General features: G+C 41.5%; 1 protein-coding gene across 2 annotated transcripts in view; it reads left to right on the top strand.

The window, feature by feature from the left end:
• Pax3 (paired box 3) overlaps window positions 1–26,356 on the top strand; it is a 95,389-nt gene extending 69,033 nt beyond the window's left edge. For both annotated transcript variants that reach the window (XM_021638600.2, XM_021638599.2), the window contains exons 6-9: window positions 5,645–5,810; window positions 6,617–6,831; window positions 24,052–24,298; window positions 24,789–26,356. In XM_021638600.2, the coding sequence (XP_021494275.1) occupies window positions 5,645–5,810; window positions 6,617–6,831; window positions 24,052–24,298; window positions 24,789–24,823 (663 nt within the window). In that variant the 3' untranslated portion in view covers window positions 24,824–26,356. The remainder of the gene's footprint in view (window positions 1–5,644; window positions 5,811–6,616; window positions 6,832–24,051; window positions 24,299–24,788) is intronic.
• The last annotated feature ends 988 nt before the right edge of the window (window positions 26,357–27,344 follow it).

Raw genomic sequence — 27,344 nt, 5'->3', positions numbered from 1 at the left:
GAAGATAGGATAGGTAGAGAAAACCCTGAACCTCATAATGGATCGAAATTAGAGTCACCTGCTATTCTCCACAGGACTCTGCTCTTGATGTGTCAAGATGCAGATGACTGGGTTTGCATGTGTCCATGGATCTCTGACACGTGTGAGGAGATGGCAGTCCTCCTCCTCTGCCTGCTCCCCCTTTATACATAGGCTAGAGCTGGGTAGCAGCAATGATGGGAGGGAGGGCTGAAGAGAGCAGGAAGAGGAAGAAGCTGGGAGGGAACAAGGGGGTCCAGATGGACCAACAATATGTCTCAAAGTCACCTACTTGGCATGTACTCTCCTTGGCTGGTAGCAGTACCTATCACAGAAGCTAGTGTTTAATGAAGCATTTTACAATCCCGAGGAATTCTCTTTCAAAGGATCAAGTATTACGTTTTCCTTCCCATTTTTCAAATTGCATTTGAAATAACCCATCTGGAATAATGTAGGTTGGACTGCCTTTGAGGACAAACCAAAAAATGTGAACAAGTAATTTATTGATGGGTAAAATTAGGCTCACGCTGTGGGACAATTAGCACTAATCCATGAAACTTGGAAGCAAATTTGACCTAAGCCATCATTCAAGTTAAACTGGCTTTCAATGATTGGAGGTGTTCTGTGGGCACTTCCCTGTTTACTCATTGGCACAAAAGGCTTTGGCTGTTGACTTCAGAGTGGTAGACACTAAGCCATGCTTTCATGCACGTGGGTCTTCTCAGAAGTGTCCATGTGAGATTTTAATTTATTAGTGTTTACTGAACACTTGCTAGCTCCTAAACCTGCTTGTAAGTGCTTTACCATATTGTCCTCCTAAAAGTTCACGACTGTGTCCTGAAATAGTTTTGTATATTTCTCATTTAGCAAATGAGAGAATAGAACCCCACAGACACCAAACAAAGCATTGAAGGTAAAAGTGGTGGCAGATAGGAGCTGGGATTTGACGTTTGACTGGTCTGCATGATGTCTGGTTGACTAAAAAGCATTCCTGCGTTTTCACTGTGGAAGTTCTAACCCACCCTATCCCAACTTAGAGTGTCCAGTCTGAACAAGTTGGTCACTTTATCATGAAGGGCAGTTTTATAAAAATCACATTCTTATTTTGAAACCCATCCCCCCTTCATGGTTATCATGATGTTATAGGGTACCTTTGAATGGTTTTAATTTTACCTCAAATAACTATTGGATATTATAATGTAGAAATCCACATGAAGATTTTTTTTTAACAGTTCTATTCCTATTTATTTATTTATTTTACAGCCTGACCCCAGCCCCCTCCCTCCTCTTTTCTCAGTCCCACTCTCATGCCCCATCATTCCCCTCCCTCCTTCTCAGAGGAGTTGGGGGTACCAACCCACCCTGGCACCTCAAGTCGCAGCAGGGCTAAGCACATCCTCTCCCACTGACGCCAGACAAGGCAGCCCAGCTAGGGGAAAAGGATCCAAAGGCAGAGAACAGAGTCAGAGACAATCCCTACTCCCATTGTTAGGGGACCCACATGATGACCAAGCTGCACAACTGCTACATACGTGTAGTGGGTCTAGGCCCAGCCCATGATCATTTTTTAAAGAAAGGTAGGACTTTATTGATGGACTCAACGGCAAAACAAAAAGATTTCACACAGGTAAAAATGGGCCAGATTACTATTCATGGACTGAAGCAAAAACTTGATTTGGGGGTATATGTAACAATTCTAGCAGACAATTATAGCAGGTATCAATCAATGTGTGCTTCCTGCCCTCACTTGCTTATTATGTTTACAGTGGTGGAAAAGCCAAAAGAAGTGAGAGAAAAGATTTGCATTGACCTCTAGTTTATAGAATTACACGTAACAGACAGGTGACTGACTTTGTAAACCTTGTTCTTTCCGTCTTTCTGCCAAAGACATTCTTAGAACATCAAAGGCCAGTTATTTTCAGTTGCTATGGTTACTCTTTTTAAAATATGGAGAAATTTCTTTAAGAACATGTAATTTTTTTTGTATGTGTGTGCTTCTGTATGTATGTGTATGTTTTGTCTGCATGTATATGTGTGTACCACATGAGTGCCTAGTACATGAGGATCCCAGAAAGGTTCGGATTCCCTACCGATGGAGCTGCAGATGGTTGTGAGCTATCACGTGTGTGCAGGATGGGAATCAAACCTGGGTGGAATGGAAGAGCAGCCAGTGCTCTTAACTGGTGAGCCATCCCTTCAGTCCCTAATAAGGAGACATTTTTAATAATTGAATCAAGTCATAAATTCTCTCTACATGTTGGTGACCAAACCCTTCTGTATTATGCATTCACACAATATAGTAGCTTATGGGTTGATTTCTTATTAGGCACTGATGATTCTATGCTGAGTTATAGAGGGCCTCTGAGTACAGGAATTGCTTTTCTTCTTCAGTTAAGTATAAGGGGATGACACCATTCCAGTATCTTGTGCTTGGCTGACAAAGGTCTTTAAATAAAGGTCATTTTAAGGGCAGCTTTTCTTTTCCCATCAGGAAATTGAAGATGTTTCCTGAATTTCAAAACATGGGGCAAAGCCTAAACCCCATTTTCAGCATCAGTATGTTTTCCCTTTAGAGATATATCTGGCAAAAGCATGATGGTTGTAGAAGCACTGAGGTTGGCATTGGTGAGCTCATTAAAAATGTCTGTTTAAATGGCCAGACCAGAGCAGGTCTGTCCTCCCTGGGCCTGGTTCTCTCTAGAACAGTGCTCTGGATATAGGGAGCTTCCATGTAAACATTAGGATTCTTTCCTTTGGGGACCCTGAACTTCTGTTGAAAGTTTGCTTTTCAGTAAAAGTTTGCTTTTCAACTGTTTTTCTTGATTTTTTTCTTTTTCTTTTTCTTTTTATTGTAATGCTTGAGTTTGAACTGAGACCTCTGACATGCTAGGTAAATTCTTTACCACCTGTCGGTTTTTTAACATAATATTTTGATTTATTGTGTTTGGATTTGATATCATAAAACCCAATCACATTCACCTGGAAGCCCTCCCAGGTCTGCCCCTCATCCTGTGGCCTCCCCGCCCTCAAAAAGAAGATTAATAAAAAAAATGGTAGCTATAACAGGTACTAAGCCGTAAACACGAACACTGTTAAATAAGCCCCTCGTGGGTTTATTATGCTACGTCTTCAGCACTTGCTAGTATCAGTTTGGGAAAGGAAAATGAGCGCACGCTTCAAATGCTGAGCCACCCAGTTTGTTTGGATCCCGTGTTTGGAAGGTAATTGTAGAAAGGAGTGATACTTCTTCCGTGTTATTTGAGCAAAGCCAGCCTTTGTTTGCAACCTTGGGGCTATGGCATTAGCCGAAGGCCCTTTGAAGCAGTGACGTGCCGAGCTTCCCGGGGAGCTCAGACATAGCCAACCCTGGTCAATCCAAGCCAGGCTCATTTATCTAACGGTTACAGAAGGCAGTGGGTGGAGAGCTAGACTTCAGCGATATTCACGTGCAGGTTCTGAGTGCTTCAAGGAGAGGTGCACTGGAATTCAGGATGGTGACTCCACGGATGAGGTCACCTGGGGGCATCTAGCAGTTGACTTCTCCCAGAATAGCACGGAAATACGGAACTGTGTGGCGTGTAGTTGATTTTGAGTAAGTGAGGGAAGAGCCTTTCCCAAACCAGACGGTCTTTTGTTCTTGTAGCTTTATCATGTAGAATTTGGCTATAGTGAGTGGTAGGGCCAATACCTTCAGGCAGGGATTCTCACCCCCAAGACTCTTCCACTAACACAGATTGTGCCAATCTCTTTCTTGAAAATGTTTTTCTTCCCATGATGCCCCTGGGAGTCACACTAGTTTAGACTTGCAGGGAGAAAACATAACCAACATAGGCTTGAAATTGAGTGTTCATGGTTCTATTACACCAGGTGGGAATTTATTAAGTCAAGTGAGGTTCTAATTCAATTATTTATCAACACGGAAAATACTGGATTACCTTCTTTTCCCCTTGGAAACATAAGGAATATTAAAAGTTAACACTTGGGCCTGGTGATATGGCTCAGTGGGTAAAGGCGCTTGCCACCAGGCCTGATGACCTGAATTCAGCTCCTGGAAGGCACGTGGTGGAAGGAGGGAATGGAGTCCTCAAGCTCTCTCCCATGTACATTCTAGGCAAGGATTTTTCTCTGTGAAATTCGCTTTCCTTAGCCAGACTGATCAAGTCTTTCTACTCTCTATTGTGACCTCTATCAAGAGAGATACTCCTTGTGACAATCATGGCCAACTTTTAAAATGAGCGGAAACTTTGCCCCTAAGTTTTCTGAGTCCTTGACTTGCTAACACTGAGTGTCTATGTCCTGTGAGGAATTCTTCTGGGCTCTGTGAAGGAGGCTGCCTGAATCCCAAACTTCCATCTCATCTTCTCCTAACCCTTCAACCTCAAATGCTATGTTCTCTTCATGTTAAATTTCAGTTAACCTTTGCATAAAAATATGAATACTTTTGATTGGTAGGGATTTTCATCACTTGTGGTAAATATATGTGTACATCCTGAAAAATTTACTCCAAGTTTAACATTTTAATTATGCAGATTTAAATCATAGTTGGTCAAGATCTTGAGATATACTACAGACTTATATGATATCATTCAACATCTTAGATGCTCAGCTATCTTTCTAGCTGGTTGCTATCTTTTTCTTTTCTCCTCTGACACAAGAAAGACCTGGGCTTTGAATTACTGGAAGAAAAGATTTTTCCAACAGATTTTTCTGAACATTGGATGGTGTTCAAAACAGAGCTTAATAGTACCTAACATAGGTATCTAAAGAAATAATAACATATTTTTATTGCAAAATCTTTCCTTTTATTTGAAGCTCTTTATGGGCATCTATTTTAATTGAGATCAATGTAGTGTGTCACACTTTGAAAGAGGTGGGAAAATGGCTCTACTCTTATGAACTTTTGTTCGATTCATGTAACTATTTAGGTCAGTGTCTTTCAACCCAAAGGGTCATGACCCTTTGGGGGGTTGATCATTTCAGAGGGGTCGCCTCAGATCATAGGAAAGCACAGATATTTGCATCACGATTCATAACAGTAGCAAAATTACAGTTATGAAGTAACAACAAAAATGATTATATGGTTGGGGGTCACCACAACCTACAGAACTGTATTAAATGGTCACAGCATTAGAAATGTTGAGAACCAGTGATCTAGAACCAACACTTACACTGATTATAGACATAGAGGAATATACTGATAAGAATATAGCCCAAGGCTTGATGTATATAATTGGCCAGGACAAATTTAAGACCCGTGCCATATGTGTGAATGCTGGTATCCAGGTGCCTGATAGGTTTCCTGGAAGGCTGTGATATGAGGGTGCAAGGACCTTGATGGCAGCAAAAAGAACACTTATGTTTGGAACCCTGCTCAGCTGTCCTCACCCAAGGTCATTACCAACTTTATTAGAACTGATGCAAGTTCATGTAGGGTCCATCCAGCCCTTTTCCCCACCCCTGACATTTAACTCCCCTTTCACCCCAACATATTAGAGAAGACAGAGGGCTCTTGCCTGTATTTGCCCTGTCAGTAAGGGGCCTTTAATCTGTTTTAGCATGAAAAATTCATTAAGAATGTCCTATTATTTCATCAGTGAAATCCTCAAATTTTAAATTAAATCCATAGGTCTGGTTTAGCAACCGCCGTGCAAGATGGAGGAAGCAAGCTGGGGCCAATCAACTGATGGCTTTCAACCATCTCATTCCGGGAGGATTCCCTCCCACCGCCATGCCGACCCTGCCAACATACCAGCTGTCGGAGACCTCTTACCAGCCCACATCTATTCCACAAGGTATCTAGGAAGAGAATGAGGGAGGATGAAAATGTAACTCTCAGTTGCTTTCCATTGACTGTTTTACACAGTGAATTCCGTCTGTGATGCTCACGTTGATCCTGTTGGTGTACCAGTCCTATGAACATCAGCTTCCCCTCTACACACCTGCCATGCCTCAGCATTAGTTTGTGCTATGTTTGAAGCTCGTGAGATAAACTGTGCTGTGATGCAACACCATTTCAGTGTTTTAAAACAATGCAACTTTCCCAAAGAAACATGGGATTTTTCTCCCCTGTTGCAATCAACCGAGGCTCTAGGAGAGTAACTGGTTGCAGTAGTAATTCAGGGAGGGTAAGCTTTGGTAAAGTCATCATTTGTTAGGACAAGGGGGAACTGGGAGAATGTTAAGTTTTAAGACTATTATTTTGGGCTTGTGAGAGACAGTGTTTCCAGCCGCAGAAACGCTGATGTTCTATTTATGTGTTAGTGCTTTAAGAGTGCGTTTGATGAGAAATTTGGTATCTGCAGTGATTGCATTGTGTTCACTAGCCACATTGGTTTGTTACTATTGCCAGTGTGATATCTGTGCTCATCTTCTAGATGAGTGTGCCCTGGGAGTTTGTGTACATAGTTATGTGCCTATGTACATGCCAAGATAGATGGAACCGTATCTGTTGTATGATTTTACACATGCGTGATTGGAAATGCAGTTGGAAGTTCTCATAGTAGCTAACCAACGGCAACCACTAGTGGGAACTTTAGCATTGAAATTGTTCTGCTGGTCTACCAGAGAACTTCATGGTTGATCATCTTCTCTGTTTCAGCTGTGTCAGATCCCAGCAGCACCGTTCACAGACCTCAGCCGCTTCCTCCGAGCACTGTACACCAAAGCACTATCCCTTCGAACCCAGACAGCAGCTCTGCCTACTGCCTCCCCAGCACCAGGCACGGATTTTCAAGCTATACAGACAGCTTTGTGCCTCCATCGGGGCCCTCCAACCCCATGAACCCCGCCATTGGCAATGGCCTTTCACCTCAGGTCAGTCCCGTTTTTCTAGACAGATGATTTGCCGTTACCAGAACCAAATAGTCAATTCCCTGAGGCAGCGGTATAATGAATTGCCAAATGTAAACCATAATGTATTCTTTATACAAGCCACATGATTTCAGTTTTCGAGTTTCCTTTCTCTCTCCCCTTTCTACTGGAGGCATCAAAACTTGTAGCTTAGACTTAAAATTCAAGTGACTTCTAATGCAATCATGGAGACTCTGTGTTTATACTTAGTTGTCAAGGCATTTGTCTTCTATCTTTCCTGTCCCTAATGCTGAGCTTTGGTTGAAAGCCTTAGAAACCTGCTGAGGTTTCTTTTCTTTTGGTTTTTGTTTGTTTTTCTGTTTCAAATGGTATTTGGTCAGCCAGTTGACAGAATTTTGAGTAAAAATCAGCATCAGAAAACACCAAAGCTCAGACAGAACAATTGGAGAGGAAGCAGAGAAGAGAGAGAGCAGAGAAGAGAAGAGAAGGGGGAAGGAGAGATGGGAGAAAGGAAAGGGGAGGAGGGAAATGGGAAAGTAGAAGAAGGAGGAGAGGAACTGAGAGAGGGTGAGGGGAAGGGAAAAGAAAAAAGGGAGGTAGGGAAAGAGAGAGAGAGAGAGAGAAAGAGAGAGACAGAGACCCAGCTGAGGACAGAAGAACCTGGAATGAATGAGTTATAAGAACACAAATTAGGAGAATTGCTAGTCTTTGGGACTATATAAATATTTGGATGTTGTAATTGTTTCTCTAATTTGCATTGGACTGTGAGTTTTTCTTGGGGGATTGCATTAATAAATTGCCTAGATAATTGCATGTCAGAGGGATGGTTAAATTTCCTACATGTGGCATCTGTCTGAACTTGACATTATTAGCAGTTGTTTAAATACAGATAGCTTGATTTTATTAGAGAGGAGTTGGCCCAGGTTTCGGAGGAGAGCCACCCACTAAATTTGGAGAAATGTCACAAAGGGATTGCAATCTATAATTGCAATCTCGGATCTCTTTGGGGCCGAGAGTGAGAGTTTTAACAGCTTTATCATTTCTCTACCTCTTTTTTTTTTTCCTCTTGGTGGTTAGAAAAACAGAGAGAAGCTCCGAATGACACAAATGAAAAGTGAAAAGACAATTATACTCAATTACACACTAATCACGGGCTATCACCACTGCCTAAGCACCGAGAGGGTATTCTAATAGGCAGAAAATGAGATTTTAATGGCACAAAGGGTGGCCAAAATAACGACTCATATATCTTTGCCTTCCCTGGCTTTTTCAACTTGTGGTGTGCTTTTTCCGAGAGGAGCTCTTGGGCTCTGTGCAATGGTGATAACTCCAAGCAGCTGAGAAGTTCAAAGCCACAGGAGTTGAAAAGACTGGATGGCAAAGGCAATGAAATAAACATTTCCGCCTCAAGGCAAAAGTTCATAAATCCTTTTTTGTAACAGTAAATGTAATTAAGTTTTATAGATTCCTATAGCACATCCTGGGCTTAAAAAAAAAAAAAAAAGGCAAAAGGTGGCTTTAAACCTCAGCAGGGAAATAACAACATGAAAACAATGGAAGCCTTCCTACAGGACTTTCAGCTCCTTTGATTTCCAAGTACTGGCATTTGGGGATGTGATTTTACATGACAATGACAGGCTTACTCTCAAAGAGCCAGCTTTAACACTCAAGAGTCTCGTACAGAAACTTATTCCAGAGTTTACAAGCATCACTGAAGGGCTCTGCAAGTTTTAATATCACTCACTTGGAGGCAGAGAACAGCTTTTTTTTTTTTTAAGTTTATTTTTATGTGCATTGGTATTCTTGTTTGCATCTGTGAGGATGCCAGATTCTCTAGAACCAGAGTTGCAAAGGTTGTGAGCTGCTATGTGGGCGCTGGGAATTGAACCCAGGTCCTCTGGAAAAGCCGTCAGTGTTCTTACATGCTGAACCATCTTCCCAGCCCCATAGAGAACAGCTTTGTAATGGACCGATTTGGTTGAAAGTTTTCATGAGAGTAAACAGTGACCTGCGCTGCTTCTGTGACAGGCAGGGTTTCATCATCATTTTCTTCAGTTGTAATCAGAATGACAGGACCTTCAATTCTGCACGTAAAATGGTTAGTTTCTTGTATGCAATGGTCAGGGAATAATGCGATAAAAGTATTACCTGGGAGGACATATTAGAAATTGATCTTTCGGCCATTAATGCTCACCTTAAAAAAAAAAACAAAAACAAAAACAAAAAAACAAACTGCCAGTGACTTCATAGTTGGTGGCAAGGTGGGGTGGTTTTGTATCTAGCAATGGCAAAAAAAAAATCTCACACACTATTTCCCCCTGAATTTCTTTATTTCGTCTTACATAGTACATCGGCTGTGTCCTTACGTTCGTGAATAACTAGCACATTTTGCGTCTCCACTGTAGACCACCGTGGAGAGTTGCCTGTTAGTTCTTACAGTGTTCCCAACGAGTTATAAGAGAGAGAATAGTGTTGAGGACAAGACAGGGGGAGTAAAAGAGGAGTAACAGAGGAGAAAATGGAGATTAGAACTCAGATTTCTACAGCTTCTCCTCAACGCCTCCACTGAAGCAAAAGATGCCTGCAGAGGTTTTGGTTGTCTGGTTTCATTAGAAATTAGCATAAACAAGGTTATGACAAACTCAATTCTGATGACTTGGTTCAGCTGTTAGGTGAAGAGGCAATAAAAGTAGTAGTCTCGGTTTCACAGAGACCCCATTACTGGCACGTCTGTCAGACCATGTGATCCTAAGAACAGAACTTGTGTGATAGTCACATCTCCTGTCCTCCACTTGTGATTTTTCCGCTGCCTCTGTCTCGTCATCTGTGAGGCAGGCAATTCAGTGGCAGGACCAGAGATTGTCATCCGCCATTAATGTAAAGAGGCTGGAATTAGAATCCAGGACTGTTGGCTGCTGGGTTAGAATCCGGTCTGTTGTTGAGTGGAAAGGAAACACACTTCAAAACAAAGCAAGGGCAGGATTTAGTCACATCTGAAAATAGTAGAGACTAGTTTTCTAAGCTTTTTTTTTTCTTTTTCTCCCCAGTGCTGGGGGTTGAATTTAGTTTTTGGTTTTAGATTTAATGATTTTATTTAACATGTATAAGTGTTTTGCCTGTGTGGATGTATATGCACCATAGGAACTCCTTGTGTCTGCAGAGGTCGGAAGAGGGTTTTGAATCTCCTAGGACTGGAGTAACAGACATTGGTGGGTCACCATGTTGACCCTGGAAACTGAACCCAGGTCATCTTCAAGAACAGTCAGTGTTCATAACTGCTGAAACTTCTCTCTAGCCCCTGATTTAGGTTTTAAGTTTAGGTTAACTTAGAATTTTTTTTTTTTTATGAAAAGCCTGACTGATTTTCACTCATTTTTTAATTTCTACCAGCAATAAGAAAAAACATTCCCTGCTGACTGTATAGAAGTTTTTCCAGGATAACCACTGCATATTTTTATACATTGGTTCTGGGTTCTTTTTTATGTCTGAAGCCTCTCTTTAAAAAAATCAAGATATATGGTAGTCAATAGATTTTCCATCTGCTAAGATGTTTTTCTGAATTATTGTGGTCAACTCATTGTAGCTCTCTTTGGTAGCATCTGTTTGGCATATTTAAGATATTTGTGTATTTTATTTGACATTTTCTCTAATATCACCAATGCTGGTATATTGTTGACTATTCAAACTAATATGGGAACCAGTGTGTAATGGGATTTCCTAGTATTTTGTTTCTTTTTTTGCTTCACACAAGATCTCACTCTATACCAGGTAGGCCTGGGACTTGTAACAATCTTTCTGCCCCAGTGTCCCAATGCTGGAATCACAGGTGTGAGTCACTATGATTGACCAACTTCTAGTTTTTTGATAAAGAATTAATAGACACATCATTTGCCAGATGGTACCCACCTTCTCTCCATCTGCCTTCTTCTTGTTATTCTCTGTGAACATGAGTCACACATTTCTGTTACTAGTCTCTGCCAAGGGAAGCATCACGTTGTAAGAAGGTTTCAATGGGCACAGCCACTGCCCTTGACCTGCTTGTCCTGTGAGCCTGGTCAAATGGTTTCACAAATGGAGGGCCGGCCTCCCGTTTGCTAGTGAAAGGCTGGATCTGAGAACTTGAGGCAAGAGTCTCAGAGACAGACAGGGGCAGGGCAGGTTAAAACCTTGATATTTCCTGCTTTCTAAAGAGCTGTGTGACATATTTAACGTTTCTGTGAGACAGGGCTCAGAACAAGGCTCCAGAACCTCCTGAGAAGACCACCCAACTCATTCAATTGAAATTATTTTTCTAGTAGCCATAACATACAGAACACGCCCACCCCTGGCCACAGACCCATACCCCGCCCCCACCCCCAGATCACTGTTATTCCTTTCCATTCAAAGACACTGTTTCCAGTATCTCTCTATGCATGTGGGACAGTCAGAAGACACTGACTTGGAAGTCGGATTGCAAGGAATGATTACCACACACTCAAGACACAAGGCTCATTAACATGTGACCCATGTTCTTTCAATTAACTTTCTTTTGCTTGAAATGCTACCCTTAGTGCTTCCCCAGCCCCCAAAACACACAGAGCCTACACTCCCAACATGGGCAATTAAATGAACAAACCTTTCTAATTTCACGCCCCACCTCCACCTACTTCTATAAAGTTTGCAGTATTTGTCAACAGTTACCAACAAGTTCTTGAGGGAAACACCCTATCAGCAGGTTGCACGGCATCTGGGGACATTCTCTATTGTTCTGTCATTTATGAAAGTGGGCCAACTTGGCAGCATTTAGAGTTCATCAACAATTGCAAATGATTCTTCAAATGTTTTGGGTTTGGTAAAACCTAAAACACATTTTTGCCAAGTACTTTTTCTCCTTAATTTTTCAAACTGTATATTTTAGGGAACATTTGATCCATCTGGTTTTGATTCATTTACTATTATATCATTGGTTTTCTCTTTTTTTCCTACGGAGCCATTTGATATGCAAGAGGCTTTCCTATACTCAGTTTAAAGCCTCTCCTCCTTAAAAGGAGGAAGTCCTCTTTGCAACCTCAGAGGCCATAAATTTTGAGACCTGCTCAATCCAACAACACTTAAAACTACATTTGGTATAAATCTGGGTCATTATGAGCACATTTTATGTTTAGAGCGTATGGGCAGAGTCTCATTCTGGCTTATGAATGAAACCAATGACAAAATAAGAAAATAGGCTTAAATTACAAAAAAAAAAAAAAAGGTTTTGTTTTAGAGAGCATTTAACTGTTATTAACAGATCCCCGAGGTCAGAGCTACAAACAGAGGCTGCCTTTCAAATTTTGCCCAGGTCTTGGGTAAGATGTAATTGAATAACCCATACACCTGTCCTGTTTCATGGCTAATCTAGCAAGGGGGAAAATTCTCATAAAGATTTGTGTACCAGCTTGAAAATGCTCCGGACTCGGCACCTCCGGAAGAAAGGGTTGGTCTGCCGATCTCATCAGCTTTGTCGACCATCCATCTAAGTCTGGTTGAACTGTCATGTGCTGGTTGTGCAGAGATCCTAGGCCTGAAACATAACCAGAAGGATGGACCTCCACTCCTAATAAGATGGCGATTGACCGCGCAAGATGCCAGGATCGACTTCTGTCCTTGTTCACATTTCACAAAAGAAAGCCTTTACCTCAAATTCCCATCCAGTTGCTTTTAAAGAATAATATTAAAGTTGAGATTATTAGTGTGTAATGTATGTAAATTGCATATTTGGCGTCAGCTACGCTTATTAGGCAGTTTCCCCGTTTCATGCATATATGTATTAGACTACCATGGTCCCATTTCAAATTAGATTTCAATTGCTCAATACAGTTTCTTTGGACAAACATTTGTTAATGCTGAAACTAATTAGGGAGAAGCAGCTAAGTGTTAATATGTATACATTAAAGCCAGGGCTGCGTTTGATTCTGCTTGTATTTTTCTTCTGACCACAGCGTACACAGTATGATCTCTCATTCTTTAGTGGCAAAGGCAGGATGATGATGGCTTGTCCGTTAAGATATAAGGAACAACTTGCCACAGACAAACTTACTGTATGGATGGACTTTGGCCACTAAAAATAAGCTATTAAAAATAGTTACAATAGGTGTTTTTCTGTTTCCTCATTTTTAATGGAAATCTTTATTATCATGCATGGACATTTCTGTGTCTCCCTGCCCCCGCTTTGTGTTGTAGACACAGTAAGGTTTGATCTGTTGGTACAGACAGCTCTCATTTCAAGAGAGTTGTTTTTGTTTGTTTGTTTGTTTCTGGATATTTTGGGTACAGATTTGGAAGCTATTTAAGGCTAGTATTATTGATAAGACATTTGTTTGGACGTTTGACGTGCAGATTGCCGATGCGATCCGATCCCGTGTCCCAGCTTACCTTTTATTGCTTCGAAGAACCAGACAGGCGGGTGGTCTGCTGCACCAGCCCGATTCCCAAAGGAACCACTTCCTTCCTCCCACACGCTCCAGAAACTCGTCTGTGGAAGAAAGAGGAGTGCTTTTGATTAAGGAGATTTGTTGGGTGTCAAACAAAGCAGGGATGGAGACACGTTCCGTTCGGAGGTGGCTGTTCTCCAAAGCCTCTGTACCATTCTGGTTCTTCTCTAAGGTGGCTCATGAGCTCATTCCCTGGGTTTGGGGAGCCTTACATGTTTACAAAGACTCAAGGCTGTTTATGATCATAAATGAGCCCCTTTCAGCCACACCACAAGAGCTCTGGGCCATTTGTGTATTTTCAGCCGCCCATATTCTGCTGAGAGAACAGGGGCTTCTGTTCCATGGTGAATATACTGCTGTTAGTTCCTTTGTTGAGTCCATACAGGCTGTCACTGTCTTGAGTTTTGCTCTGCATGCTGAGGTCCCTACCCTTGAAAATAAGAGGAGTGCCTTGGCTTATGTTGACTCTAGCTGTGGCCTCTTGGCTTACTTACATTTGGACAGTCGTGAGAGTAACAGTAGGTTGGCCCAAATCTCCTTTTCATAGACAGAGAGGAAACATCAGCCAATGACAGCATCAGGAATCATGATCCTGAAGAGAGCCACAGACCAACCTCTTCTGCTGAATTTATTCTTGTGTGTGTCTGCTGAGTTGATTTAAATGGAAGTTCTGTCAGCTCTGTCCTTCTGTGCACTAGACAAATTAGACGGTGGCCCCTGGTGTTTTAGGCTCATTTGAATTCCTCTAGCCACTGAAGAAGAAAGGGAAAATTGAATGTGATTGCTTAGTTTATAACTAAGCTACTAGAATAAAAAGTTTGTCGTAGTCGGCAATGTACAGAAAAGCCATGCTAGATTCTCGCTCAAGGCCTGTGGACTGAATCAACCCTTTATATGTGGTTGGGATGCAATGTAAAGCTTTTAATTTATTACTGCATTTGCAGAATGGCAATATCTAGGGAAATCTGAATACTTGCATATTTATTCAATTAGGGGTTGAATGTATGCTTTGTGTTGAAGACACAGAAGGCTTGATTCAGTCGTTAGTTGTGTACTGTTTTTTGTTTTCATGTGTTTTTTTTTTTTTTTCTTCTCTAAAGAATCTGTCTGGGTTTCATCAGAAGTGTATATTTTTCAGTGTATAGTGCAGTATTTAAAAATTGCTCTTGGCATTCAGCTTGAGGTTGGTAAACTGGAATTTCTGAGACTAGCGACTGCAGTGTCCCGATGACCAATGGAAGAGGTGGGAGACCTTTTGAGGTGGCACCATTGGAAAAACATGTTTTTCTTTATGAAGTACTGTGTGGCTCTTCGGTGCATGCAGACAGTGTGCAGTGTTCAGGTCACAGTAATTGGTTTTCTACCAACTCAACATTTCTTTCTTTGAATTGGGAACATCTGGCTTTGAAATATTCAGGTATTTGTTGACAACAGTAATTAGAACATTCTGTTACCTTTTATATCAAACTGGACTCACAATCTACCCATGCTGCAGCCTCCTATCCCCCTGTCCTTTCTCCCACATCTTCCTGGAAATCTTTTTCTTCTCCTCATCTTCCTCCTCCTTTTCCTTTTTCCACCTTCTCCTCCTTCTCCTTCTTCTTCTCTTCCTTTTACTTTTAAGATGGACTTTTGAGCTTCCACATGTAATTAAGAACATGGGAAGTTGGGTTTCTTTCACTTAACATATGAGCCTATGCAGTTTGGGGATGGGCACGTGGCTCAGTTGATAAAGTTCTTGCTGTAAAAGCACGTCGATGTGAGTTCTGATACCCAGCGGCCATGCTAAAAGCTAGACACTACAGCATATGCCTGTAGTTCCAATGCTGGAGATAGAAAGACTGGAGGACCACTGGGGCTCACAGGGCATCCAGCCAGTCTAGTTAGATCTGTGAGCTTCAGGATCCATGTCCAGAAAACAAGGTGGAAAGTTATCGAGGAAAACACTCAAAAATCAACCTCTGGTCTCTACATGTGTGAGAATACTCATGTACCCACATACCCACATGTATGTGCATTCATATGTGTGCACACACACACAGTGTGGTTGGCAGAATTACAAATTTCTAGGTAGATTTAATTTCTAGATTGAAGGGAGTATTTTTGCTGTGAGACGCTGTGCTTCCCATCTGTAGTGTTGAATTAACAGAGGTGAGTGTCTTTTAAAGAATGGTTCCTTTTCTTGTTCTTCTCTTTCTTTCTTTCTTTCTTTCTTTCTTTCTTTCTTTCTTTCTTTCTTTCTTTCTTTCTTTCTCTTTCTCTTTCTCTCTCTCTCTCTCTCTCTCGCACACACAATACAATACTTGTGTGTCATTGAAGTAGCTTCCATTTTAAAAGTTCTAGTTAACCTATTATAATCTGTTCTGAGATTCATACATGGCCCCTGTGGAGCTGATCCCCTGCCTGTGTGCCTCTGTGGGAAAACCCCCAGTTCAGAGTCAACCCTTCTCTGATTCTCAGGATTTCTTGTTTTAGCCTCTGTGGATGTCACATGACTATATTTATAACTCCCTGAATACCAAACTATCAACATTTAAAGGAACATTTCCGAGGAAGTAATGAGTGATTGATAGCACAGGTGGAAACCCAGTTCATGGTCCATTTATCTTTAAAACAGCTCAGTGTTGTACAGGTGAGTAAGTGTTTAGTTAATGTCAGAAATACCCCTCACCTCCACACATTCTTGGTCCTCTCTCTAAGAACTTGGGGGTGGGCAGGAGGATGACTAATTTTTAAAGGAAAGGCTACAAACTGTCTCTGTCTACTCATATTTAGTTAGGGCAGAGAAAGGGACAAAGAGAAGACAGAGGTCCTAGTGAGTCACTTGGCTGAGTTTGGGTGCAATTCTCTGATCTAAACAGAGCCCCGAGATCAAAACCACTACATTTCAAGCTGTCCTCCATCTTGTCTGAGCTCTGGGTGGAGGGAAAAGTTTTAGGGGGAAGTGAACGTGCAGCATCTCACTTCCGGTCCTTGAGAACCCATTGCAGGGAGGTGATGTAGGTTTGTATTTGAGAGTCAGATTGAGCTATGTATGCAGTTAGGGCTTGGTGAGGTGAAGCTTGCATGGGTAGATGCTTATCAGCATGGATCTGCTCTGCATTTCCTTAAATGCAGGCTGAGTTTATAGGAAATCAGGGAGGCGTTCCAAAATGCCATCACATTCAGGCACCGAAGGATGCCCAAGCATAGAGATTTCTCTTCCTATAGTTCAAATCCTAAATCCCAGAGGGTCAATTAGCATTTAGCAAACATATCCTGAAGCAGTCATGGACCGAAGTGGATGTACATTTGATTGTCTAAGAACAGTCATGTTCTTAGACAGGTTGCTGAAGTAAGTGGCCATGCGTTTGAGTACACACTCTTTCAAGGGCTACTGTGATTCTGAGAAAGTCCCTGAAACGAGAAGAGTTAACAGCAGGTAATGCTATTCCTTGTGGAAAGAGTTGTGTTAAGTGATGAATGAGGGTGTCTGACCCACATCTGTTTTGCATTAGAATGGAACATTGCCCTGACATCCTTAGGAACATTTGTCAAGATTCCCTGGACAGAGCTTCTGTAAATTACATGCTGCGAATGTGTCAGGGTCAGATAAGAGGATACCATTAACTTCCCAAGTTTACTCAGGGCTCTGTCAGCCCACCATAATACGCTACGGGCCAACAATTTTTCCTTGAGCTATTTTGTTTTATTTTTCATTCATAGAAGGAAAAAAACTGTGTGCCTTACCCCCAATATTGAAGTGTTTCTTTCTCATAAATCATATTAATTATAGACATGGTCCCAAAGCATATTAAATGCAAGCATGCCTAAATGAATTAAAACATATGAGAATTTTATTATGTCCATGGTGAGTGTGACGTAGTCTAGTATCTATTGTGTTTAACTAGCAGACTTTTCTTCTAGGTAGACTAAACCTCTTCTCAATGGGATTTTTTTTTATAATATGTAGATATGGCATGACTGTATATCATTGGCAAGAAGTAAACTGAGTACACACGTATATGCCTATGTGTGTTTGTATATGTACCTCTTGCAGTCCATTTCTAAGCTAATTGCCTTGATTTATATTTCATTCATTAGCCCTTAAAAAATTTGCTTGGCTGAGGCTGTAACTCAATGGTTGAGTGCTTGCCTAGCATATGCAAGGCTCTAGGTTGGATGCTTAGCCCTTCAAACAAACAAACAAACAAACAACCAAAAACAAAACAAAACAACAAAGCAACAACAAAACAGAGAATAATAATAAAAACACTGAAAAGTGCGTGGCTGTTAAATTAATCACTTAATCTACCGAGAAACAGGTACTGGAAAGAATTCAGAAACTCGACGTGATTTCTGTGATCTAGAGGCAGAAGTGGCATTTAGTCTGGGCATTTCCTACGGTGCATTTTCCAAATGAAACTTGGAGGTTTGCATGGCATAGGAGTCATTCTTCCCGGGCACTCATTCTCTCTCTTTCTCTCTCTCATTTTTTTTTCACCCAGCATTAAACACTGCTACTTGTAACACATGAGCTAAGGATTAAAAAAAAATAATAATAATAAAATAGCACTCCCTTAGCTAGGTAGGTTATATGTGTCTCTTTCTAGTTATGTAGAAGTTCTCCTGGCCCTTTGCCTCTCTCTCATGGGTGAGAGGTCACCAAGAAGTCCCCAGGAGAAACTCCTGCCTTTAGGCAACTTCCCTCTTTCTTACAGCTTTCAAACAGAAAGGACCCCAAATCTAATTATTTAGATGCTAATCAATTGCAGAATAATTCCTAAGGCGTTTGAATCTGAAGATGTTTTCTGAGACACGTGCATGGTTTAAAATTGAGGTTTTGCAGCCTCAAAGGTACACTTGCTGAAACTTAACCATTAATGGACACCAGGAATACCTTGGTTGACAAAAGGCATTCAATAGACATTGGATTTTTTTTTTTTTAAATTTTCGGTTTGACTTTGGAAATAAATTACATCTAAAAAAAATGTGTAGCCAGTAGAATTTTGGAGGGAAGGGTAAAAGGATTAAGAACAACAGCTGAACAACCCTGTGTATCATATACAACTAATCCACTGAAACTTTTTTTTTTAATTAACTAAATATGTGTTGTTATATGCTAAATCAGAAGAGGTCTGATTACTTGAGAACGAGAATAAAGGCAGGAACATGAATTCTTCCTAATTCGAAAAGAAGTGCCTATGCATACCCCCTAATTTGCTTAGTCATTTTAGATTTCTGATAAGCTTTGAGTACTTTTGAAGGAGGGAGGATGGCAAAGCCAAAATGTTTGTGCCAAGACAAATATTTTCCAGACACATCGCTTTAAATGTAAATCTTAATTTGGCCCATAGGGTTTTTTTTTTATCTTTTATATTTAATCTTACAATAGGGAAATTAATTCAAGAGAAATGCAGCATGAAGCAGTTGTAAAGGGTTGGTCTCTTCTGAACCATGTAATCTTCCAATCAAGATGTAAACAACCTATTCAGAATCCTGAAACTTAAGAAGGAGCTGCAAGAGATCTTCGGAAAATGTCTCTAATAAAGCGGGGCGATGGGAGAGTGGGCAGAAGATGTTTGAGCACAGGACTGCGAGGTTTTGGATTTGGTTTTAAAGGTCACCTGTGAAGCAGGTTGGAGATAGTGCCCGTGAGACACCATGGAGATCATTTAGAAATGTGCTTAATAGTGGGTTTTGTTCAGTAACCTTGATTAAGCATTTTATGTAACTGGATGTCAAAATAAAGAGTCACAGGATGGTGGGGGATGGCTCAGTGAGTAAAGCTGCTTGCCTCCAAGGCTGATGAGAGGAAGTCCAACCCCAGGACGGACATAGTGAGAGGACAGAACCAACTCCTGCGAGTTGTCCTCTGACCTTCATAGTCGTGCTATGACACACTCCTATCATCACACGCCATAGGCATGCATATTCTTGAATGCACTTGTGTACAAACACTATGCACGCACACACACACACACACACACGCGCACGCACACACCGCCAAACAGCCAAAGAGACCCTCCTCATCTTTTCCCAGTAGGATAGAACCTTTATTTAAGGGAGCCGCTTTTTCCCCTTGTTAATCTCCTTCACTTACCTGTCATTTCCTAAAAATGTGGTCAGCATCTGGGAGGCAGAATCGAGGAGCTTTGAAATTGCTTTCTTTGAAATTATTTTTGAAAACAAAACAATGTGCTTTTCCCTGTACTCAAATTAAAAAAAAAAAGGCCAGACTTGTAGTAGACATACAGATTATTAATGGTATAATGGAGGGGTGCAGGGATTTATTTACTGACAAATGAAGATTTTATTTTAGGTTTTGAAAGACTAGTTGCTGTAGGAAAAGCATGTATGGGAGACATACTGGCAATGTTCTTAAAGAAAGATGAGGGCAGCATGACATTCCATGACCATATTGAAGGAGGGCTAGGAAACTTACTGACTGACTTCTTGTGCATGAAAAGAAGTTTCCATAGTTTCCCCTGAACCACATGAAGCATAAAATAGCTTTTAAAGAAACATACATAAAAGCGTAATGGAACCCTTCCACAGAGATTTGAGGTTTTGAATCATGTCAGGGGAAAGTAATGCCATCCCTATTGACATGCTCACGTCCTCCACAGATTTCTCTCTCTCTCTTTTTAAATTTTTAGATGACAGATTATTAAAACGGCAACTGTCTCAAGTTTTTGCAATATGAGTTATTGAGACAAATAATGATAATTATTTATTAGTCTTTTCTTCCTCCACCATCCTTCTTTTCCTTCTCTTCTCTTGAGACTGGGTTTCTCTAGCTCAGGCCGGCCTTGCTCTTGCAGTCTTCCTGCCTCAGCCTTCTGAGATCTGGGATTTTTAAACTCCCGTTGCCACTCCCTGATTTCCAGTTCTGAAGTTGTGCAGATCGCAGCAATGCTATGATCGGGCTTCATCAGGAAAGGCTGGTTTCAACCAAGGACAGCTGGTTTCAAGTTCTTTTTCTTCCTTCAGAGCAGCTACTGGGTTGTGGAGCGAAGGGCATTTCTAAGACAGAAGCAGCTATTTAAGTCTTGGTTTGTTTGTTTAAGATAAGATCTTACTCTGTAGCTTTCGCTGGCCTGAAACTCATTATGCAGAAGAGGCTCCCTGGTCTGAACTCAGGGAGATCTACTTGCCTCTGCTTGAGGATTAACGGTGTGCACCGCCCTACCCTGTAAATACGTTAGAGACTTAAAGGCAGTCTATCCATTGTCCTGGAATACAGGCATGTTTTCTCAATCTTGCAAGAGCTAACCCAAGTTCTTTCAATTTTACAAAATGATTTATTTATGTTTATTTTATGTGCATGGGTGTTTTGCCTGCATGTGTCTATGTGAGAGTGTTGGGACCCCTGGGGGTGGAGTTACAAACACTTGAGAGCTGCTATGTGGGTGCTGGGAATTGAACCCAGGTTCTCTAGAAGAGCAGCTCGTGCTCTTAACCTCTGAGCCATCTGTCCATCACTAACCCAAGGTCTTAACGTGGCATTCTGTTACAATTTTTTTTTTCCTAACACAAGTGCTGCAAGAAGTTGCAGCAAGAACAGGGCCATACCTTGTTTTGTTTTGTTTTGTTTTCTCTTGGGAAGGGCTGTTTCTTGTTGCCTAAGACTCTGGACAGGCATGGTGGTACGTACCTTTAATCCTAGTGCCTGGGAGGTAGAGGCATGTGGATCTCTGTGAGTTTGAGACCAGCCTGGTCTACATAGTGAGTTCCAGGACAACCAGGGCTATGTGGAGAGATTTTATCCCAAAAAAAAAAAAAAAAAAAAAAAAAAAACCAAAAAACTCCAAACAAACAACCCCCCCAATTTTGTTCCCTTCCTTTTGAAAAAAAATATTACTGTTTCCTTCAAAGTTATGCCGTGAGAACTGTGTGTCAGGGGATTTTAAAAAGTTTGTCACAAAAGGTACACATTGAGCTTATGGAAAAGCATGTGTGTTTTGAATAAGTTCTGCCCTAACTCCCTTAGCTCTTCAATTGGGACTGTACTTATAGATCCCATCTTTCTCTTTAAGTCACATACGGTGAACTGAGTTTTAAACAAATATCTTCCTGAAGGACACCATTCATTTAAAACTTAATTCCCTTTTACCGGATACCACTGGATATTTTCTTTTCAGGGCGGATAGAGTCAAAACTGTCTTTCCTAACTGTTTTTTTTAACCTAACACAGTTTATCTGCAGGACACACGCCATTCCTAACCCCCTGCTTCCCTTGTCATTACCCACTTTCATAAGAAGAAACAAACAAACAAACAAACAAATTTCCAGCATTTTTTTGTTTGTCTTGTCTGTTCTTTTCATCAGTCCAGCTCAAGATGTACATCTTGAGTTCAAAGGAGTGTGTTTGTTTAGTAATCCAGTAAGCGCTACTCTCTCTCTCTCCTTGAGACAGTCTCCCGTATCCAGGCTGGTCTCCAACTCACTGTGTCGCTGAGATCAGACTTACACTCCTGTTTTTTCCGTCTCCCACGTGCTGGGATTACAGACTTGTGTGTCCACTACACCCAGCTGTAAATTCTATTTTAAAGACTTTATAAAAACAGAGACTCCTAATTTGGGTTGAAATAAAGTATTTTTGCAAGTTAGTGTAAACAACAAAGTTGATGATTTTCTGAGTGCGTACTATAAAATTGTCTATACAAGGTTTTGAGGAAGAAGGTGACAGGGAGGGGAGGAGGAGAGTCTCTGGAGGTGGAAGGCATCCAGGAGATAATTTAAATACATTCTCAGTTTCATTCACAAATTTCAGATGAAGAAACTGACTGATAAACAGTGTTGGGCACGCAGCAACATGAGGCGTTGTATTAAAGGGTGGTGGCATTAGGAAGGCTGTGAGCCACCGCTTCCTGTGGTTGTGAGTCTCTTGATTTACGCCTTAATTTGTTAAGGTCGCTTGCTTGTGGTCTCCAGTAAAACCGTGCTTAGCCACTGATGATTTAGTTTTAGATTAGAATTAATTTTTTCCCCTACATTTTGCGACACAGCGCCAACAAATTTCGATCCCTGGGATGGCCTTTGCACTTTGGACTTACTCCGTTCCTTTGTCTGCTCTTGTGAGCCTCCTAGCATTCATTCCTATCATTGATCGGAAGGGAGGGCGGGAAGAGAGGTGACCTTTTGGATGGAAGAAGGCAATAAGCACCTGGTGGCCTACTGAAGAGGGATCAGTTTAAAACTTGGTTAAGATTTTGTTTACTTCTAGAGTTACTCCAACTTTCCCCAAAGAAAGTTACGGGATCTTGTTTTCCAGTCCGAGTAAAAGAGCTTCGTCGGGGTGTATAAGTAGCTTCCACAGGGGACTGTGGTCTGGGGTGTTTTTATTTCCGAAGGGCCGTGATTAACTGCTGTGCAGCTGTGGAGTTGTGGAGTGCCTCATTTAAATGCTTTTTTAGTGAGACTGTTTTTGTTTGTTTGTTTGTTTTTGTGGCAGGAAGAGGTTCTTTAACCCCTAGTAGGTTTCATCTGCAGTTACTTTTTTTTTTTTTTTTTTTTCTTGGAAAGTCACTTTCTTTCTTGTGTGGGTGTTTTTAAGTTTTGAATTAATTACCCACTGGCATTCCACGATGAAAGGGTTAGAAGGGCCAGTGAAGATGAGATTGGAAAAAGTTTTGATCTGAGAGGTTTTTGTTCTGTGATTAGTGTTTGCTAAGGTGTCTTATTCTCTGGGGTCATTTATAACCTCAAAAAAATAAAAGCTCGCATGTGTCCCTTTTAACTCTTCTTCCATGGAAAATGTGAGTCTGGGAAGGAAGGAATGATAATAGAAGCAAGTGCTTGGAGGGCCTTTTCATTTGCTTTGGCTTTGAGACAGGATCTCACATTATAACACAGGTCACCGTCCAACTCAGGGCAATCCTTCTGCCTCAACTTCCTACGCCCTGGGATTGCAGACCTTAGCCAGTATGTTGACTGCTTGGAGACTCTTTGACCGTTTGTTGGCCCCACTGGCTCCCATGCAGTGCTGGGATTTGACGGTAGCAGGTGTCACCTCTCTTGTGTCTCACAAATCAAAGAGGAAAAGTGAGATTATACAGTAGGAATAATGAGGGAGGCACCAGCAAACACTGGGGAGGGGGAGTGAAGCTGTTTTGAGAGGGAGCATGGCGAAAAAAGTGGCGTGGAGGTCTCAGGATGCACACACAAAAAACTTGACTTAGATTTACTTATTTTTTAATTTTTGTAGTTCCGGAAGTGGTCAAACTCAGGGATTTCTGCATATCAGGCAAGCGCTTTACAACACTTATATCTCCAGCTCCATCTTCTAATATACACATATGTATATACACACAAGCATGCATATATGTATATATACATATCTACATGTACGAACCCACGTGTGCATGCATACACACTCACATATATGCAAGTGACACAATCACTTGGGTGTCCAGATGTACTATATTAAACGCTTTTCTCTATAGACTGATATAACGTCTCCCTCTTTCTGTCGCTTCTTTACTTTTCTTTGAAATTCCAGTCTGATGTTATCACAGCGGACATGGCATAATCTCTCCTTCTCTGTCTTCCACCTCTCCTTCCTTCTTTTCCTTCTCCCTCCCCTTCCTTTGGCTGAAACTGCAGTCAGATGTTATCATTGGGTGAGGTCATGTGGCTGCCACTTTGAATCGGGGTCAGAGCCTTCAGAACTGCTCCTCAACAGATTTCCACAGACATAAAAGTTGGCCTTTCAAGATCCTGCGCTGGTTCTGGGATGCCATCTGTTTCTGCCCACTTCTAACCTCTTCCAATCTGCCTCTTATTGCAGGTAATGGGACTTCTGACCAACCACGGTGGGGTACCACACCAGCCTCAGACCGACTATGCTCTCTCTCCTCTCACTGGAGGCCTGGAACCCACGACCACGGTGTCAGCCAGCTGCAGTCAGAGACTGGAACATATGAAGAGTGTGGACAGTCTGCCCACATCTCAGCCCTATTGTCCTCCCACCTATAGTACCACGGGCTACAGTATGGACCCTGTCACAGGCTACCAGTATGGGCAATATGGACAAAGTAAGCCTTGGACGTTCTAGGGGGTAGTTCCTCCTAGAAGGGAGAGAGATCACCTCTTGTCAGAGAAAGGGGACCTGGAGGCATGATTAAGCCTTTCATCCCAGTATCCGTTTTGTGGCAGAGCCAGCTGATTGCTACAGCACAGGCTTCCTTGTGTAATTATTTTCTTAACCGATGTCAATAACATCTTGCAGTTATTAATTGTTGGGACATAAAACCGGATTGTCAGTAGGTAAAACACAGAGGTTGGCCAAAATGAAATAACCTCTGGCATTAGAAACACATGTTCTTAATGAGGTCAGCGCCAGGCTCATATGGGGATAAGCCCGGGACACAGAGCTGTGTCAAACTTGTCTCAGGAATAAAAATATTAGTCTCCATCCTTTGATACCGTGGTATTAGCTATGACATTGTCAGCCTGTAGCTGATCTTGCCCCTAACTGTGAATTGTCCCAGCGTGACCTAAAAAGCTGCGTGTGTTTCCTTACAGGTGCCTTTCATTTTCTCAAGCCAGATATTGCGTAAGTGAACTGTCCACTTGGAGCTAAGCTGGCCCTGTTTCCGGCCTCCACAGACTAGACATGAAGAATCTTCTCAGAAAAAAAAAAAAACAAAAAAACAAAAAACAAAACAAAAAAAAAACAAACAAAAATAAATAAATAAAAATTAAAAAAAATCAGCCTTTGGGGAAGGTAGAGACAAAAGCAAGTGATTGATTTTCTTTCTCCAGTAGTTGCTTTCAGATTCTTTGAACATATTGGACAAAAAGCAGGAGAGGCAAGAAGACCCAGACATATAAATCGCACCATTTTAAGGCAGTGATATGACCTGATTACATATCAAAATGTCCCCAACTCTTTGTTGTCGATCAAGAACTAAAACATTCCATTTGTGTGTGTGTGTGTGTGTGTGTGTGTGTGTGTGTGTGTAAGAGAGAGAAAGAGTGTATCATGGACTGGTTTGAGTGAGCAGAATGTTCCCATAGTTCATAGTTGAATTCTTGAAAGTAAACAGGTTTGATGTCCAAGGCTGACCAAGTTCATGACATTCACACTGCTTACGAAATGAATTGGAAATGGAGGAATCCTTGACTTTGACACACTGGAAACTGATATGAAAATCGACACCACCATTTTATAGGATGCTAGACTAGATGTGAAGGATCTCCCCAATAAATTATCGTCATATCCTCATTTGTAATCTAGTTGTCAACCAGTGTCCCAGACATGTCTTGTAAAAGGAGGTGGGATAACAAGAAAAGGCATGTTTTCTGCTGTGGGGATAGATGGATGGCATTTACTTCCTGAGTCACATTGATTTAGAAGCCAGTCTGGGCTGGGGGAGGGGCATGATGGAGGAGACGTGACACCATCACGTATCTGCTTCTCAGCGTGCAATACCATGTACCTCACAGACGCTTTGGCCATGGCCAAGGTGCTAGAAATGAAATCAGAACTATATTTTTGCAGGTGTTTTTATTTTTGCAGCCCATAATTCATTGGCGGTAGAACGCAATGATGTTTGCTCTTTGCGGAACAACCCAAATGCCCTGCTTGCTCCTTTTGCTCAGAGACCATGTCCGAGAATCATGCTTTCTACAGCGATGACGTTTACATTCGTCTCTTTTCTACGAAAGGCAGGGCAAGAACAGAAATGTCCACGTGGCTCTCGTGTACCTTTAAATTATACAATGATACCCAATCTTAAAGGATGATAGGGCACAGAGGTTTACATGCATTTATGTGGTGACATTTAGGATGTCAATAAATCTGTGTTTTGAAATGTTAAGAGGAAGGAGGTGAGAGGTGCTGTTATTTATTTCTTTCTATTCTTGGAACCATGAATGAGGTAGGCACAAATACATTCCCTTTAGACTTAAGAACAATGAGGTAGCGCATTAGTGGGACTAGACATAGAACTGAGTTATTTTATATGTTGGGCAAGGGTGATGGAACAGGAGAGATAGTATCTTTGTGTTACAGCCTCAGCCAACAATGATATGTTGTAAAAATGTCTTTCATGTAAAAAAGTGCAGTAAATATTTACTATTTATAATGAATAAACAGTTAATGAAAATGTGCCCAACACTGCTTTATTGTGTGTGTGGGGGAACCGGTGACTGTAGAAGGCGTGAAAAAGGGGGTTCAGGGGAGCATGATGGAGCATTCCTCCTGCTGGTCCCTTGTACATGGCACTGTGACATGGACAAAAGAGTTACAGCAGGATGCTGGTTTAAACATTCTCCCCCGGACTGTGTTCACAACATCGGGGTGGAATCTAGAAAAGCCCCAGCCCCGTTCTATATGCCACTTTTGGTTCTCTCCGAGCTCTCACACTCCTTCAGAGTCATTTAGAAGTATGTTCCTCAGTGCACCAGGATCTGACTTCATTCCACAAATTTCTCTGCATTGAAATTATTTTTGTTTTAAAGACTTTCGCTTTAGCAACTCATTTCAGCCTTGGAAGGAAAGAGGACTGCCTATTTCTTTCATTGTTCTCCTTTCCTTCCCGATAAGTATTTCCTCCCCTCTTTTCCTTTCCTCCTTCCCATACTTCCTACATGAGAGTCTAGAAGTCCTGAGCATCATCTAAAACTAGACACCAGTATTGCGACAGTATAAAGTGATGAGGCCTAGGAGTGAACTCGGTGTTTCATTACGAGGTAATCAATCACAACACCTACTGAAGTTCTTGTATCCACGTATTCCTCCCAGTTTCTCAGGTGACATCATTCCAACCTCACAATGGCCATCTACAGTCAGAAATTGCTGGATTGGGGAGCATTGCTGTGGGACATTCTGAAACTTTGTTTTAGAGAGAGTTCTGTTGGTCAGCTGACAAAGCATGTAGGATTTTAAGTATCCCAAAGATCTGATGTGGTAGGTAACAGTTTCCAAGTTTTTTGATGCCCATTCTCTTTTTAGCTTTCACTTGTCCTTCCAATCCACCATGGTGTTCATCTTCTGACATTTACCTTTTCAAAAAAAAACCAATGCAATTGTAGGAAAGGAAGGTGACTGTCGCTGAATGCTTAGCTTCTGTCAGT

Source organism: Meriones unguiculatus, chromosome 15 (assembly GCF_030254825.1).
Source record: "Meriones unguiculatus strain TT.TT164.6M chromosome 15, Bangor_MerUng_6.1, whole genome shotgun sequence".
In the NCBI taxonomy this organism is placed as follows: domain Eukaryota; kingdom Metazoa; phylum Chordata; class Mammalia; order Rodentia; family Muridae; genus Meriones; species Meriones unguiculatus.
This window is presented reverse-complemented; position numbering and strand designations above follow the sequence as displayed.